Source organism: Lepisma saccharinum, chromosome 1, assembly GCF_977018435.1.
Source record: "Lepisma saccharinum chromosome 1, izLepSacc3.1, whole genome shotgun sequence".
NCBI classification, from domain to species: domain Eukaryota; kingdom Metazoa; phylum Arthropoda; class Insecta; order Zygentoma; family Lepismatidae; genus Lepisma; species Lepisma saccharinum.
In genome coordinates, this window is record NC_139229.1 from 190,388,033 (window position 1) to 190,402,919 (window position 14,887).

A 14,887-nucleotide genomic window follows, 5' to 3' on the forward strand; every position below is an offset into this window, starting at 1 on the left:
AATTTCGTTCACCCTTCCTTGTGACAGATTGGAAGTCCAGGACAAGAAGTTCCATAGATTTTCCTAGAAACACTGGATCATAAACCCCCACTCTCCTGGGAAGCAGATGGCAAGATCAAAGGCATGGGCAAGTGAAAGCGTGACTATGAAGGCATGTAACTGCTTAGTTAACACTGTCAGAAATAAACCATTCATTGCCAATTCTTGCTTGAAGCTCGTGGTGGTACGATAGGTGGATGTTTTTAACCCACAGACGCACTAATGCTGGATCAGGTAGTAGCGGAGTTCTTGAAAAAGAGGGATGAAGGTCCTTGTGAAATTAGCTTTGTTTTTATCTACGTACATTCAAGCGGGAAGGGGAATTAGCAATTTATACTTATCCTCTTCACTTCTGTCTTTCGTGTGACTGGCGGTATCGGCCAATGATGGTTATTTATTTCCACCAAAAGCTGCCCCCTGTGGCAGAGTGGTTAGCACATCGTGCTATGATGCCAGGATTCAAATCCCGGCCTGGTTTCATCACATCATCACTCATCCCCATCTTCACAAATTAGCTAAAAGTGGCACAAAAAGCAAAGTAAAATAAAGAAAATCAATCAATTTCCGCCGAGATTAGATTGGGAACATACGGCTTTGAATGACAGTACTAAGAAAGATAAACTAATCGGGACTGGACCTACATTTTAAAGTGGGACTCAAACCACTATGTGCCTCCACTGAGTATCAAACCACAATCTATTAAAAAATGAAAAACTAAATATGCTGACCAAGGCAGTAATTTATTTTATTAAAAAACATAAACTAAAAGTAACGTTTCAACCTTCTAGCAAGGTCTTATTCAGACTCTGCATCAAATACAAACTGAAGAAGACCTTGCTAGAAGGTTGAAACGTTACGTTTAGTTTATGTTTTTTAATAAAATAAATTACTGCCCTGGTCAGCATATTTAGTTTTTCATAATCATGGAAACAAGGCTTAATGGTGTTATAATGGTGTCACAATCTATTGATTACAAGGTGACGGCGACACCATCGGAGAGCCCCTCTAAAGATTGATGTACACCACTACTTACAATAATGTACATAAAATATTTATCAGGAACTTTACTTTTCATCAAATGGACATACCATTATTCAATAAATATTCAATTTTTTTTACTTCTTTGACATAAATTTCCTTGCCATGACTGTTGTTTTTACACAAATTTTAGCAGTCTTAACTGCACGTAAGCTAGATGATGGATATTTGCTGGTTTATCTCCGACTTTATAGTGTCTTTTTACTATTTATGTAATAACAATATTTTTTAGTCAAGATAGAAAGAACAAAACAAGTATTAATGTTGTCTTTCCTCCGTTTCTTAGTCTGTGGCTATATACAATACTCCATACACATTAGAGAAATTAAGTACTAATTAATTAATTTTCATATAATTACAAATAATTATATTAACGTATTAAATAGAAACAATTTTATTCTTATATTTCTGAGACGCTTGGATCAGACTGGCTCCCAAAATTATATATTTCTAAATAAGTGCCTAGTGATGTGATGAGTTAGTATGACTCGGTAACTAGCCCTTGTTATTTTGTACTGGAATTATACAAGTATCGGTATCGGTCATAGTATTGGTATTGGCATTGGTATTGGCAAATGGTGGTATCGGCTCAGCTAGTCTTGAGTATTTGGCTATTGACCGAGATGCCTCAGTAAATATTACACATTAAAAGAGTATGTATTTTCCCCCTCTACTTAAATAGTTTTCATATTATGTTTTGAATCAATAAAAGTTATTGTAAATGACTACAAAAAGCAAAACATGTAAAGATGATGAAGTAAAATAGGTAAGTAGTTAAAAAAAAGATCCAAGATAGATAGGAAAGGTTACATTTGCCTATGAATCATTACAGGTTTTAGTGATGAAGGGGGATAAATACCTCATGTATATATTTTTGTATTCACACACTTCTCTATTCAATGCACTATGATCTTTTATGTATTATTACCAAGGAAAATACACATTTGTTGCTAAAAAATGTATGAGACATTTATAATAGAATTTTATGTTTGGATACTGAACTTAATACATAATAAAAATATATAAAAACAAATTGGGAGTATGAATTATAATCCAATTATTTTGACCGTTTGATGCAGTATATTTAGGAGTGATGGGTTTATATGCATTTTGGCAATACTGATAAAGTACCACTATATAATTAACTGGTATGAAATTGTGAATAATTCTTGAAGAAAATGAACATACATTAGTCTCCTTAATTAATATATTTGGTCTAGGAATTAATTCGTGCGCCTGGACAAGAGATGGCGTAACGAGCATATCGTCCCACAGTTCCGTGTATCCACACATGTGTTGAAAACTCCCGTCAGCGCGCATCGTTCGTAGTATAGGGCAGTTGATTGATGCGTCAACAACAGCATTTTGTAGTCAACTGAACATGGCGCAGTTCGTGCCAGATAAAGTGTTTTTGCGGGGTGTTCTGCTTCATTACTTTAACATGCAGAAAAGTGCTACCGAAAGTCATCGTATTTGTTGGAAGTGTATGGTGACCATGCGCTAGCTGAGCGAACGTGTCAGAAGTGGTTTGTACGGTTTAGAAGTGGTGATTTCGGCCTGGAAGACCAAGAGCGACCTGGACAGCCAAAAGAATTTGAAGACGAAGGATTGAGAGCATTGCTCGATCAGGATTCGTGTCAAACGCAGGAAGAACTTGCAGAAGCACTAGGCGTTGATCAAACAACAGTTTCCAAACGCCTCAAAGCCATGGGAATGATTCAAAAGATGTCACATTGGGTTCCACATGAATTGAAAGACAGAGACGTTGGAAAGACGAAAAACCATTTGCGAATTGCTGCTTCAAAGACAGAAAAGAAAGGGGTTTTTGCATCGCATTGTTACTGGCGATGAGAAATGGATCCATTACGAGAACCCAAAACAAAAAAAGGCCTGGGTGAAGCCAGGTGAACCAGGTCCATCACAACCGAAACGAGATATTCACTGTGCAAAGGTTATGCTGTGCATATGGTGGGATATGAAAGGTGTGGTGTACTATGAGCTGCTGCAAGCACTATTAATGGAGAACGTTATCGACGACAATTAATGCGTTTGAAGCAAGCTCTGGCCAGTAAATGACCAGAATGGGAGAACAGACATGATAAACTTATTTTTCAACATGATAACGCTCGCCCACATGTCGCAAAACTGGTCAAAACCTATTTAGAAAATGTCGGATGGGAAGTTTTACCCCACCCGCCGTATTCACCAGATGTTGTTCCTTCGGACTACTACTTGTTCGATTGCATGAATAACGATTTGATTGGACAGCGGTTCACTTCTTCAGAAGATATCGAAAAATGGGTCTCTGACTGTATCGCTTCAAAGGATGAGGACTTCTTTCACCACGGAATCCGTAACTTGCCTGACAGATGGGCGAAAGTGATGGCTCGCGATGGACAATATTTTTCTTAAGGTATTTATGTATTTTGTGTTTGAACTACAGCTTCAATGTGTGTGTAACAACCGCACGAATTAATTCCTAGACCAAATACATAATCAGGTAGCTGCAATGAGTATTGCCTTAGAAAAAGAACTTGTGCATTAAGACATTTACCTTACATACAAATTACATATATATTCATAAAAATAAAAACAACAAAATGAAAAAATGCACTAAATTTTAGGAGATATATCAATATGCCAGTATTGGCTGATAATGATAGAGTACTGATTAATCTGTCCTATCCCTAGTATCATGTAGTAATAAAACACATTTATAAATAAAATTAAATAGGAATCTTACCACAAGATATATCAAGCTTAATCTTCTTCTTTGTTGCTTCTTTTGTCAGGACATCTTTCAAAATTGAAATGGTAGAAATGTTGTCCGATTTAAATTCAGCTTTCCCTTTTCTACAAAGAAACAAGAGATAGATACATTTTTGCATTAGCCTCCTCTTCAGAATTGCATAGACACTATCTTTGACAATGAAACTGGTACATTCAAGTGTTTCTGCAGCCTAGTAAAAAGATCTAGATTTTTGTTTTTACTTGTGTAGGTAAGGAAAATTGAGCAATATATTAGGGGGAGAGGGGGGAGGGGCAGCTGGGCACGGATAGAGATATGATATAAAGTGTTTACCAGCGATTTCTTTAATTCTCTCTACTTTCAATATTTTAAACAGATTTCATGCTATTCTCTAGAAAGTTCTGGAACTTTTTAAAAATTAGGGTGGCTCAGTCGGTAACGCGTCTGACTACCATGCTCAAGGTCCCGGGTTCGATCCCCGGCCGGTTCAAATCCGGGAACTTTTCTAACGATGGAAGCGGCCCCGGCACCCACCCAGCGTCGAATAACATGGGTACCTGGGGGAAACCCTGGGGGGTAAAGGTGGTCAGGGGCGTGGTGCTGATCACATCACCCCCCACTCATGACCGGATCAAGAAAGTGTGGGGCGTTACCCCCACACTCTCTATACGCCTTCATGGCATGGTGCTATGCACAGGGGAGCACTTTACTTTACTTTTTACTTTTTTAAAAAATTAGGGTTGTTAATAAAAATTAAATGGGATACTTCAGAATTGATTAATTGTTTTTGTTTATTTTACTTCTCATTTCTGCCACTTTTGGCTAATTGCGAAGGTGAGGATGAGTGATTATATGATGAAATTGATGAAGGGACACTTGCAAAGAACACCCATGACCAGGCTGGGATTCGAACCATGGAGGATACTTCAGAATAATTGATGTCTCAACCTGAAAATGTGTTCAACTTTTTAATGTTTTAAACCATTTTCATTTTTCTAAAATATTTCAATTTCTGGTACTTCCTGAAGAAGGGTCAAAAATAGATCCAATTGTCGAAAGATGAAAAATTAAATTATTCAACTTTTTTGTGCTGTAAAAATGAAACAATCTGTATTTGTGTACAATGGATATTTTAACCAAATGTACTGAAGAAAAAAAGTTTTCCTTTCTTTCATAAACTTTCAAAACATTCGTAAACAAATTCTATATTTTGAAAGAAATACTTACGAATAACTGCAATGCAGCATTGTCTCCAAGAAGGTAGATACAAAAGTGAAAGAGATTTCATCCATGGCTGGAGGTTTTTCTGGTATCTCTGGCAGACAAAATGCCACCCATGAGTGCATCTCGGCTTGGCTAAATGGTCCTTGGAGAGTGAGAATGTTGTATGGCCTTCAGTTTAAAAAATAAATAAAAACATAAAAGATCTAGAATAAATCTTTCATTATGTACTAACTTTTAAGATCTATCTTGTTTGTTTTGTATTGCTTTTCTTCCTCTTTGGTTAATTGTGATTAAACTCAGATTTTACTATCAATCTTTTAATTCGAGGAACAAGGAAGGAAGATATGAACACGAAGATTCCTACAAAATGATCACAGAAATGAATCTATGATCTTCCTAAAAAAGAAAGAAACTGTTAAATTCAAATGCAAAGAGACAATAATTTATCTATACTAGGGCTGAGCTGATACCATTTTGAACCAATACCGATGCCAATACTCTCACCGATACCCACCGATACCGATACTTGTAAAATAACAAAGGCTAGTTACCTAGTCATACTAACTCATCACATCACATTTCACTAATGACAATAAATAACACCCTAATTATTCTCACGTAGCATTAAAACACTTTAAAATGTCTTGTGACATTTGGTATTTCTTTTATGCAATGAAAGGCAAGAGGCTTTTGAAATGTTGCAGTTATACCAAAAAATCTGTGGATTGTGTCTGAATTTAATGTAAACACAATTTATTCTTTTCGTTTGGGTTAACCTGGAGTGGGAGAAAAGCGATGTAAAATATATGCAAATACAGCTATTAATATAACACTTATATGGCTGGATCTCATTATGCTTTGCTGCCCATCATTCTCTTGTCATGTGCAATAGTTGAGTTTTTCCGATACCAGCAGTCACATAAGAAACTTCACGAGACGAAACTCCAGTGAAAAGAGAGTCCAGAAACGTTGCTTTGCCCTCCCTCCCACTCTGCTTTGAAAAGTACCATCACGAGAAGTATATTGTAAAAAATTAAAAAAGAAGAGTGATAACCCCCCCTCCATTTTGCCATCCTCCCTACACATTTAGTAAAACCCATAAATTTCAGATTCTCAGGAATGTCCTCGAGGCATCCCAACTTTCCTGAAGAACGACAGTATCGAAGGACTTCATGTATTCTCTAATCTCCTCTTGGTGCAACTTTCTCTTCAACCCCTCAACTTTCCACCATCAACCTCACTTCCACATAGTACACCCTGGACTGCATTTTGCAAGACGAATGAGGCTCTGGCGACTGGCACTATGGCCAGTATAATTTTTTTTTTTGTTGTCCTGTTTTTTTTTTGTTCTTGTGTGTGCTGAATGCCCCTTTACAGCCTCAGCTTTTAACGAAAGTCAGAAAATTTTAATATTTTAGTAACATGACACTGAAATTATGCTATTTAAGTTATGGTAAGGGGCTAGGAGCTCATATAATGTGACGGGTGCAAAATAGCCTAAGTGCTGATGCACCCAAAATTTTGAATTCAAATTCATCACCCCCACCCTCCATGGCCACCTATTGATTCTGGGAAGTAACCTACATATTCCTGATTCCAGTTGCAGCTCCGAAGGCCTCTCCTTGTCCATCACCCTTGGACGTCTGCGACCAGAAAACATCACACACATTGGCACAAATTAAATCCGAATTGCTGGCATGCACCTGTTGATATGTCGGGTCCTTTCCCCCTCGTCTGCAGAGTTCAAGGGTCGTTCTGTGCCTCTTCTGAGCCGCAGGTATCTGTTATTTCCAGGTGTGTCCTGTCCTGGCTAGACAATTGTGGCCTCTAATTCGAAGCTCCCCTGTGGTGCGCACAATGACCCCCCCCCCTTGACAATTTTCTTCTGGGAAACAACCCTTTCCTGGTCGTTAACCTCTCGTGGTCCGTCCATCCTGCTGCCGCAGGGTTCACCTTTGTCCACCTGATTGCAAGATATCCATCCTCCATGTCCTCGCCGATGTTGTCCAATGCAGATGATGTGGGGGCAATCATCCTTTGTGACATACACTTGACCATCAACTATTAATTTATCATAGCTAATGAAGGCCCATCTTCCCTCTCTCCCGGCATTCCGCATGGCTCCGTCAAAAGTTGCCTCTGCCTCAGAATCTGCATCAAGCAGACTTCTCTGAGGAATTCCACTCCCTTACACAGAAGGGAAGAGTACAAGAAGAAATTGTTGAATCCACAACACTTCCTCCCTGCTTGAATGTACAGGGTGGCTCAATAAGTCACTTAACACCCCCAGTACAAGGCCACTGCGGCATGGAACGTGAAAATGGCTATGACCAATAGTTGCCTGACCAAGGGGGAACCACATTGACGTCACTCGTATGGTCGGCAGCCATCTTGATGTCCGCCATCTTGAAATCAACTTCAGAAATTTAAATGGGAAGAGGGTCGTACGACATATCAAAATGGGCTAGAATTTCACCAGGAAAACAACTGTGACATTTGTTTTCACCTAACTTTAATTGTTGCAGAGTTAACAATACCACAAAGTTATGGCTCAAAAAGTCACTTAACACCCTCGGTACAAGGCCACTGCAGAGTGCAATGTGGAAATGGTGATGACCAATAGTTGCCAGGCCAAGAGGGAACCACATTGACGCCACCCGCGTGGTCGGCAGCCATCTTGATGTCCGCCATCTTGAATTCAACTTCAGAATTTTAAATGGGAAGTGGGTGATATGATATATCAAATCAAGCTAGAATTTCACGAGAAATGCAATGGTGAAGTTTTTTGCGACGTATCTTTAACCAGTAAAAAGTTATAACTAAATTCTTGTACCAATTTGCTCCTTTTCGAGGTGCTAGAAAAATGCCTTAAAATTTATTTAGCAGATCGGTAATGCATCGAGATCAAAGTGATGTCTAGGGAGAGAAGTTCGCATGCCATTGCACACGATTTTAATCGGATACATCCAAGAAGAGCTGCGCATTATGAGTGCTTGTCGCGAAGAATTTACAGTCTGACGCTTCCATTGAATTAAAAGTCTTTCACAGTGACAAGGCTAATGTTTATGTTCATAAGGAAGTTCATAAACAGAATATGCGACCCTTGTCATCTGATAACTAACTTTGGACAGAAACTCCTTCACAACGTTCCCATGGTGTTCCTCCATATTGAAAAAAACTCTGTAAAAAGTACCTTCTTCCATAAGCAAGGATGAAAAAACCTGTTTATTTAACAAATCCAAGTAGCCCTAAGCATTTAAGGTTCCATCGATGAAAAATTGACTAATCAATCGTGTTCCACACAGCATGCCACACCATTAACTTACCAGCACTAACCATTCAGCTTTGATCTGTCAAAAATGGGTTATCAGATAAAAAGCATTGAATATTCTGTTTATGAACTTCCTTATGAACATAAACATTAGCCTTGTCACTGTGAAAGACTTTTAATTCAATGGAAGCGTCAGACTGTAAATTCTTCGCGACAACCACTCATAATGCGCAGCTCTTCACGGATGTATCCGATTAAAATCTTGTGCAATGGCATGCGAACTTCTCTCCCTAGACATCACTTTGATCTTGATGCATTACCGATGTGCTAAACAAATTTTAAGGCATTTTTTCTAGCACCTCGAAAAGGAGCAAATTTGTACAAGAATTCAGTCATAACTTTTTACTGGTTAAAGATACGTTGAAAAACCTTCACCATTGCATTTCTCGTGAAATTCTAGCCTGATTTGATATATCATATCACCCCCTTCCTATTTAAAATTCTGAAGTTGAATTCAAGATGGCGGACATCAAGATGGCCGCCGACTACGCAGGTGGCGTCAATGTGGTTCCCCCTTGGCCTGGCAACGATTGGTCATCACCATTTCCACGTTCCATGCCTCAGTGGCCTTGTACTGGGGGTGTTAAGTGACTTATTGAGCCACCCTGTAGATAAAAAAAAAGTGTATTGTGACCTTCACCCATCCTTTTCAAGAACTCCCATCTTCTGACCCAGAAACAGCCCAACATGATGGTAAAGCTGGTTTTAAAGATGTCCATCTTTCTTTCCCCCACGAGTTTGGAAATAAATTAGTTCTTTTATCTACACACAACCTTTACCAGGTACTTACATATCTTCGAGAAGTTTGGTCCCATCTTTCACTTAGCCCTTGCCTTTTATCTTGTCAATCATCTGTCTCATGGTAGGGTGGGGTTTGTTAAGTATTTCTTGGAAAAACTCCATGCGGAACTTCTTGTGCTGGCCTACGAATCTACCACAAGGAAGGGTGAAGGAATTTTTGAAAAGTACAAATGTTGCTCTTAGTCGCAGGTCTAGGGACTCAAAAAGAATGGTATTGCATGGTATTGGTGAATAAATTTTAACTGATACTTACCGATACCAATGGTATCGGCCGATTCTGATACATCAGTATCAGCTCAGCCCTAATCTATACAATTTAAACTTCCTTTAGATTTTCCTAAAATTACAACCGACCCTTGATTACAGGCAGTACTCTAAGTGAAAATTGTTAGCTGGGAGGATGCATAGCCTGGTCTAAAATTTGCAAAAATTCCCGGTTTCTTTTAGGGTACAGAAAGTCTCCCCCACACCCCACTCTTCCGACCTAGTCCTAAAAAATTCCACACGAAGTTAGGTACCGGAGAGATATTTGTCGGCTGTGCTCCACGTGCTTTCATTTTTTCCATAAGAATAACATGCCTAGAATGTAGGCATACCTGCCGAATGTTCTCTACAACCCTCAAAGGATCTGATCACTTTATTATTATAATTTTTTGAAAAAACTTAAGCTGAAAGGTATGCAGAAGGTTATTAAAGAGTCAAAGAACATATATTCATTGCAGAAACCAATCTGAAAGTAGTGGCTAAATCGGTTGAAATCTTGCATTTTTTCGGTTCAGACTCGGGTTTGTCTCCAACACTGTCTTCATCATTTTTTTAAAAAAAAAGAAGGACAGTACTCGACACTGCTGCTACACTTCTCCCCTTCTCCTGGTTCACTAGCACTTGAGGAGGAGAATGAACCAAGATCTTAACTGGCGCCGGCGCCATTCTTCAAAGCGAAGAACCTTAGAGTAGTGTCGCAGTGTACCTGTTCCACCATCTCTTTGCATTCAGCCATCCGTCCGCATCGCATCCTCCCTCACTTCAAGCACTGATTGCAGGTTTTAAGGGCATTGAGGCTGAATAACTCACAATGTAATAAGATGCAAAATCTGGGGAAAATTAACATTTTGTTTATATTATGTGAGGAAATCTGGAAACTTCAAATTAGTGTCCCATTGTATTAGTAACTAATCCACGATAATAAATAACTATTTTTAACGAACAGAATTACTATCATCTAAAATGTATATTCTAATTACACATAAAACTAGCATAACTGTCTTAAAATGATATTCTTTCAACTTTACCCACAGCTGAAGAGTTTTGAATATTTTATTTGTGATCTGGCTATTATTGGATCATATTACCTGTTGGCATCATATGCATGGCAGCGCATATGTAAAGATAGTGGTTTGACTTTATACTGTCGTACTTGACAACATTTTGGCTGAAGCCATGGTGTAATGTATGTCTGCAACATACCATATTGGCCCTCTATTGTACGTATTTTGATTTCCAGCCTTGTTGTGTTAACTTGGCATCGATATGTTGCTAGAAGGTAATTTCCAGTCTGAAAATATAGTTCAACACAAAAAAAGTACACAAATGATTAACATACGTGATTTTTACACTCACTTTTATTTGGTATTTCTGGTTTTTATTCAATATTTCATCTTTTTCAGTCTTCATCAGGTGATATAACAAAGATGCTGAGTCGATAACAAGTCTGACAGTGGATGGGGTGCATACTGGTTTACATTCTTTTGCTTTTTATTTTCCATTTCTGATTTATTCTCTTTGCAAATTGATTTGCACAGTCATGGGCACATCTGGGTTGTAACACTCTCATTAACTTTCTATGGAATTCTTACAACCCAGAAGTGTCTGTGACTGTACCTTAAATGTAATAACTTGAGTGCAATATTAAAGGAATGATGTGATGTTAAAGGGTAAAAAAAGTAAACAAAAAAAACAGGAATATCTCAACATTAAATAGAAGATCATGGATTGAGAAACAATGTAAATTTATAAATAGTGAAAAAGAGAAACATAGAAGTGAACATAATTCAACATTTTATTAACAAAACATAACCTAAACAAACATGCAGGACCATTGCATTCACAAAGTCAATAATTCATAGAAAAAGTTACAGGTAACAAATGCACCATTTCAATACTTGAATCTGGAATTGGAACATTTTATATCCAGGTGTTGTTATTGGTACCAGGCCTATACCCAGGGAAAGGGCCATGGGGGCCATGCCCCCATCCCCCTCGACATATGAAATATTTAAATGTAAACCTATGAAAAGCTACAAGAATAACATCAAAGATTTTAATTTGTAAAAATAAAAATTTTGTCCTAACATAAATGGATGTGTTTGTTGTGTAAAGAGGCAGGCTCCAGAAGTCTGCAGTCTGCAATATTGGTTAGTTTTAGTTTTATAACCATTGATGCAAGGCTACCAATTACCGATTTAGTCAGGCCAGTCCATTTCTTTTAATCCCTGACCCGACTTTTTTCAACTAGTCGTGATGTGAAAATGTCTCTTTTTTTATCAACTCTCATTTAGACATGTTCTATGATGCCAGGGGTTCCGGGTTCAAATCCCAGCCTTAGCATACGTGTTCTTTATGTTCATCTTCATCAATTTCTTCAGATTGTTTCTCTCATCATTGCGATTAGACAAACTTGGAACAAAAGCTTATATATATATATATAAGCACATTTTCTGATCTGGCCCCTTCCTAAAAAAATCCTGGGTACGGGCTTGATTGGTACAAGAAATTTAAACACATCCACATCCTGATTTTACATTTTATCACATTATACATTCAATCTTCATGGTTCCAATAGCGCAAAATGCTGTAAAATTTTCCTGGAAAATGTATTTTCCTGTATTTTAAAATTTTCCACCTTGGTTACAAAACATATAATTGAATTCCACTATTACAATCAAGATATTACGTATAAATGAATACAATGTGAAAAAGTGGCCTTTCCGATGGCACAGTGGTAGTATCGGTGCCTTGTAATCAAAGGATTCCAGGTTCGATGCACTCAATAGGAAGAAGAAGAAAATTGTAAGAAAAAATCAGGAGCAAATAAAATAAACAGAAGAATAATCACGAGCCAATATGCTCAGTCAAACACCAGATTTAGCATCCTTGTTATCTCACCTTACATTATTTATTCACAATCATAAAGGCATTAAATATGATATATTTAATATTTATAAGAGTTTTATTCTATTTCCCTTGATTTTTCTGCTTAAGATGTTGAAAAATATGTGAAACAACATAAATGCACAAATTTTTATTTAATACCAGCAATTGTCTTCAATTTTATGCAAGTTCGTGACTGAGGTATTTATGTCTGTATACATATTAGTTACTTTGGATTACTTTCTTATCTCTCTCCATTAATTTATTCTGTTACTTAAGCTTAGAAAAATTATTTGAATTTAAAAATATTCAAAATTATGAAATAACATTTACATGGTGTTTGGTTTTGACTTAGCAGGGAGTTAATTCGTGGAATAAACTAGCACATTTTGTAAATTTTATATGACTCAATTATATACCAATTACATTATATACTGTGTACATAATTTAACATTTCTTGTTTAAAAGGAAAAGTGTTGACGTGTGCATTTAAAATCCCACAAAAATAAAATTCCACTTAATTTACTGAAAGGTAACTTAAAAATATGCTTTGTAGCCAATTCCAAACAATAGTTTCTAACTTTACAGCAATATCTTGTATATTGACTGGTATATTATTAAATTCACTAAAAATATTTTAAATGTAGGTCTCAATTCTTAATGCGCACATAAAAGTAATTAAAATAATGAATACAATCTGGTGTTAGTGGACACTTACTTCTGGATCACAAGAACTATAGCTCACAACAGCTGAATTTCTTTCGACATCCAGCAAATCCACTGGAACATTACTTTGCACAAGAACATTGTCAATTGCTGTCTGAACCTCTAATGTTAATAAGTAGGAAGCATCTTCTTTGTTAAGCACCATCTGTGTGGATTAAATAAACACAAGAACATGAGTAAAAATAACTTTATAAACAACTTTCAAATGCAGAGGCTTATTCTGAATATTTGGCCTGGTTTACCGCAACAATTCTTATATATTTTATATATTTATTATATACTTACTTACTCCTTGGCTCTACGGCCCTCTGAGAGCCTTGGCCTCCTTCAGGATCTTCGCCCATTCTTCTCTATCAGCTCCTCTCCTCCTCCAGTTTCTAACTTTCAGCTTATTCAAATCCCTCTCTACATCCCCCAGACATCTCAGCCTAGGTCTTCCTACTTTTCTCCTTCCTCCAGGTCTACCATCCAACACTCGTTTTAACAATCTGTCTTCATCAATCCTTATAACATGCCCTAACCATTGTAGTCTTCTTCGTCTAATATCTGCTACTATGTCCAAGTCTTTGTATAAATCATACAGTTCCTGATTCTTTCTTATTCTCTCACTACCACTGGTCCATATACTCATCGTAATATCCTTTCCCACATATTTAAAATCATTATGTTACTTGCCGTTAGGGACCATGTCTCACTCCCATATCGGCTTTATCATAGTCTTATATATTTTTAGTTTAACTTTTTTGCTGATTGCTCTAGACATTAAAATGTGCCTTAGACTATAGTAGCATCTATTGCCTGCTACGAGTCTTGTCTTGATTTCTTATTTTATTTAATTTTTTGCTGTTATCTAGAAGCCCAGGTATTTGAAGCTGTTAACCTCTTAAAACTGCATATTAATTACGTTTAATATCCGTCTCCTGGGGATACTTCTTACAACTCTCATGTATTTAGTCCTTTGTTGATTTATCAGTAGTCCCGCTGTTTGCGCTGCTTCTTGTATTTGTCTGGTTACTTCTTCAATTGCTTTCACTGACCGTCCGAGTATCACAACATCATAAGCATCAGCTAGATACTGTCTTGTTCTATTTAATATAGTTCCATTAGGATTTGTTTCTATGTTTCTTATTCTTTTTCCACAACAAAATTTAACAGAATAGTTGATAAGGCATCCCCTTGCTTTAAACCTTTTTTGACCTGAAATGCTTCAGACATTTGTCCCTGTATTTTTACTTTGCTAGTGGAATTGTCTAACGTCATTTTAATCAAATTCACTAATTTGTTAGGAATGCTAAACTCCTTTAAGGTTTTATATAAAACTTTTCTATCCACTGAGTCATAGGCTTGTTTAAAATCTACAAATAGTAAGTTCAGGTCAAGGATAAATTCATCAAATTTTTCACATATTATATTAACATAAAAATGCTGTCCGTTGTGGATCGTCCTGTTCTAAAACCACATTGGTAGTCCTGTAAAATTTCTTCTGCATATGGTTGATTGGTTGATTTGTTGTTTTAAGTCCACTTTATGCACAGTAAGGCTAATTGGGACTGGACCTACAGTTTAAAGTGGGATCCGAACCACTTGTGCCTCCACCGGGTATCGAACCCGGGACCCCTTGATTACAAGGTGACGACGCTACCACTGCGCCATCGGGGAGGCCCCATTCTGCATATGGCACCAGTCTTCCATACAATATATTTGTAAATATTTTATAGCATATATATTTAACAGCGATATTCACCTATAATTACAACATTGCAGCTTATCTCCTTATTTTATGAATTGGGCAGATAATAATTGATGCATTCCAATCCTTTGGCATTCTC

At 37.2% G+C, this 14,887-nt stretch overlaps 1 protein-coding gene across 1 annotated transcript in view; it reads right to left on the reverse strand.

The window, feature by feature from the left end:
- Window positions 1–14,887, reverse strand: part of LOC145977804 (BBSome complex member BBS7-like) — a 62,264-nt gene that overhangs the window by 6,760 nt on the left and 40,617 nt on the right. The window contains exons 11-14 of the mRNA XM_083110105.1: window positions 13,051–13,203; window positions 10,535–10,737; window positions 5,054–5,218; window positions 3,821–3,930 (exon numbers count right to left, since the gene is read on the reverse strand). Coding sequence (XP_082966231.1) covers window positions 3,821–3,930; window positions 5,054–5,218; window positions 10,535–10,737; window positions 13,051–13,203 — 631 coding nt within the window. The remainder of the gene's footprint in view (window positions 1–3,820; window positions 3,931–5,053; window positions 5,219–10,534; window positions 10,738–13,050; window positions 13,204–14,887) is intronic.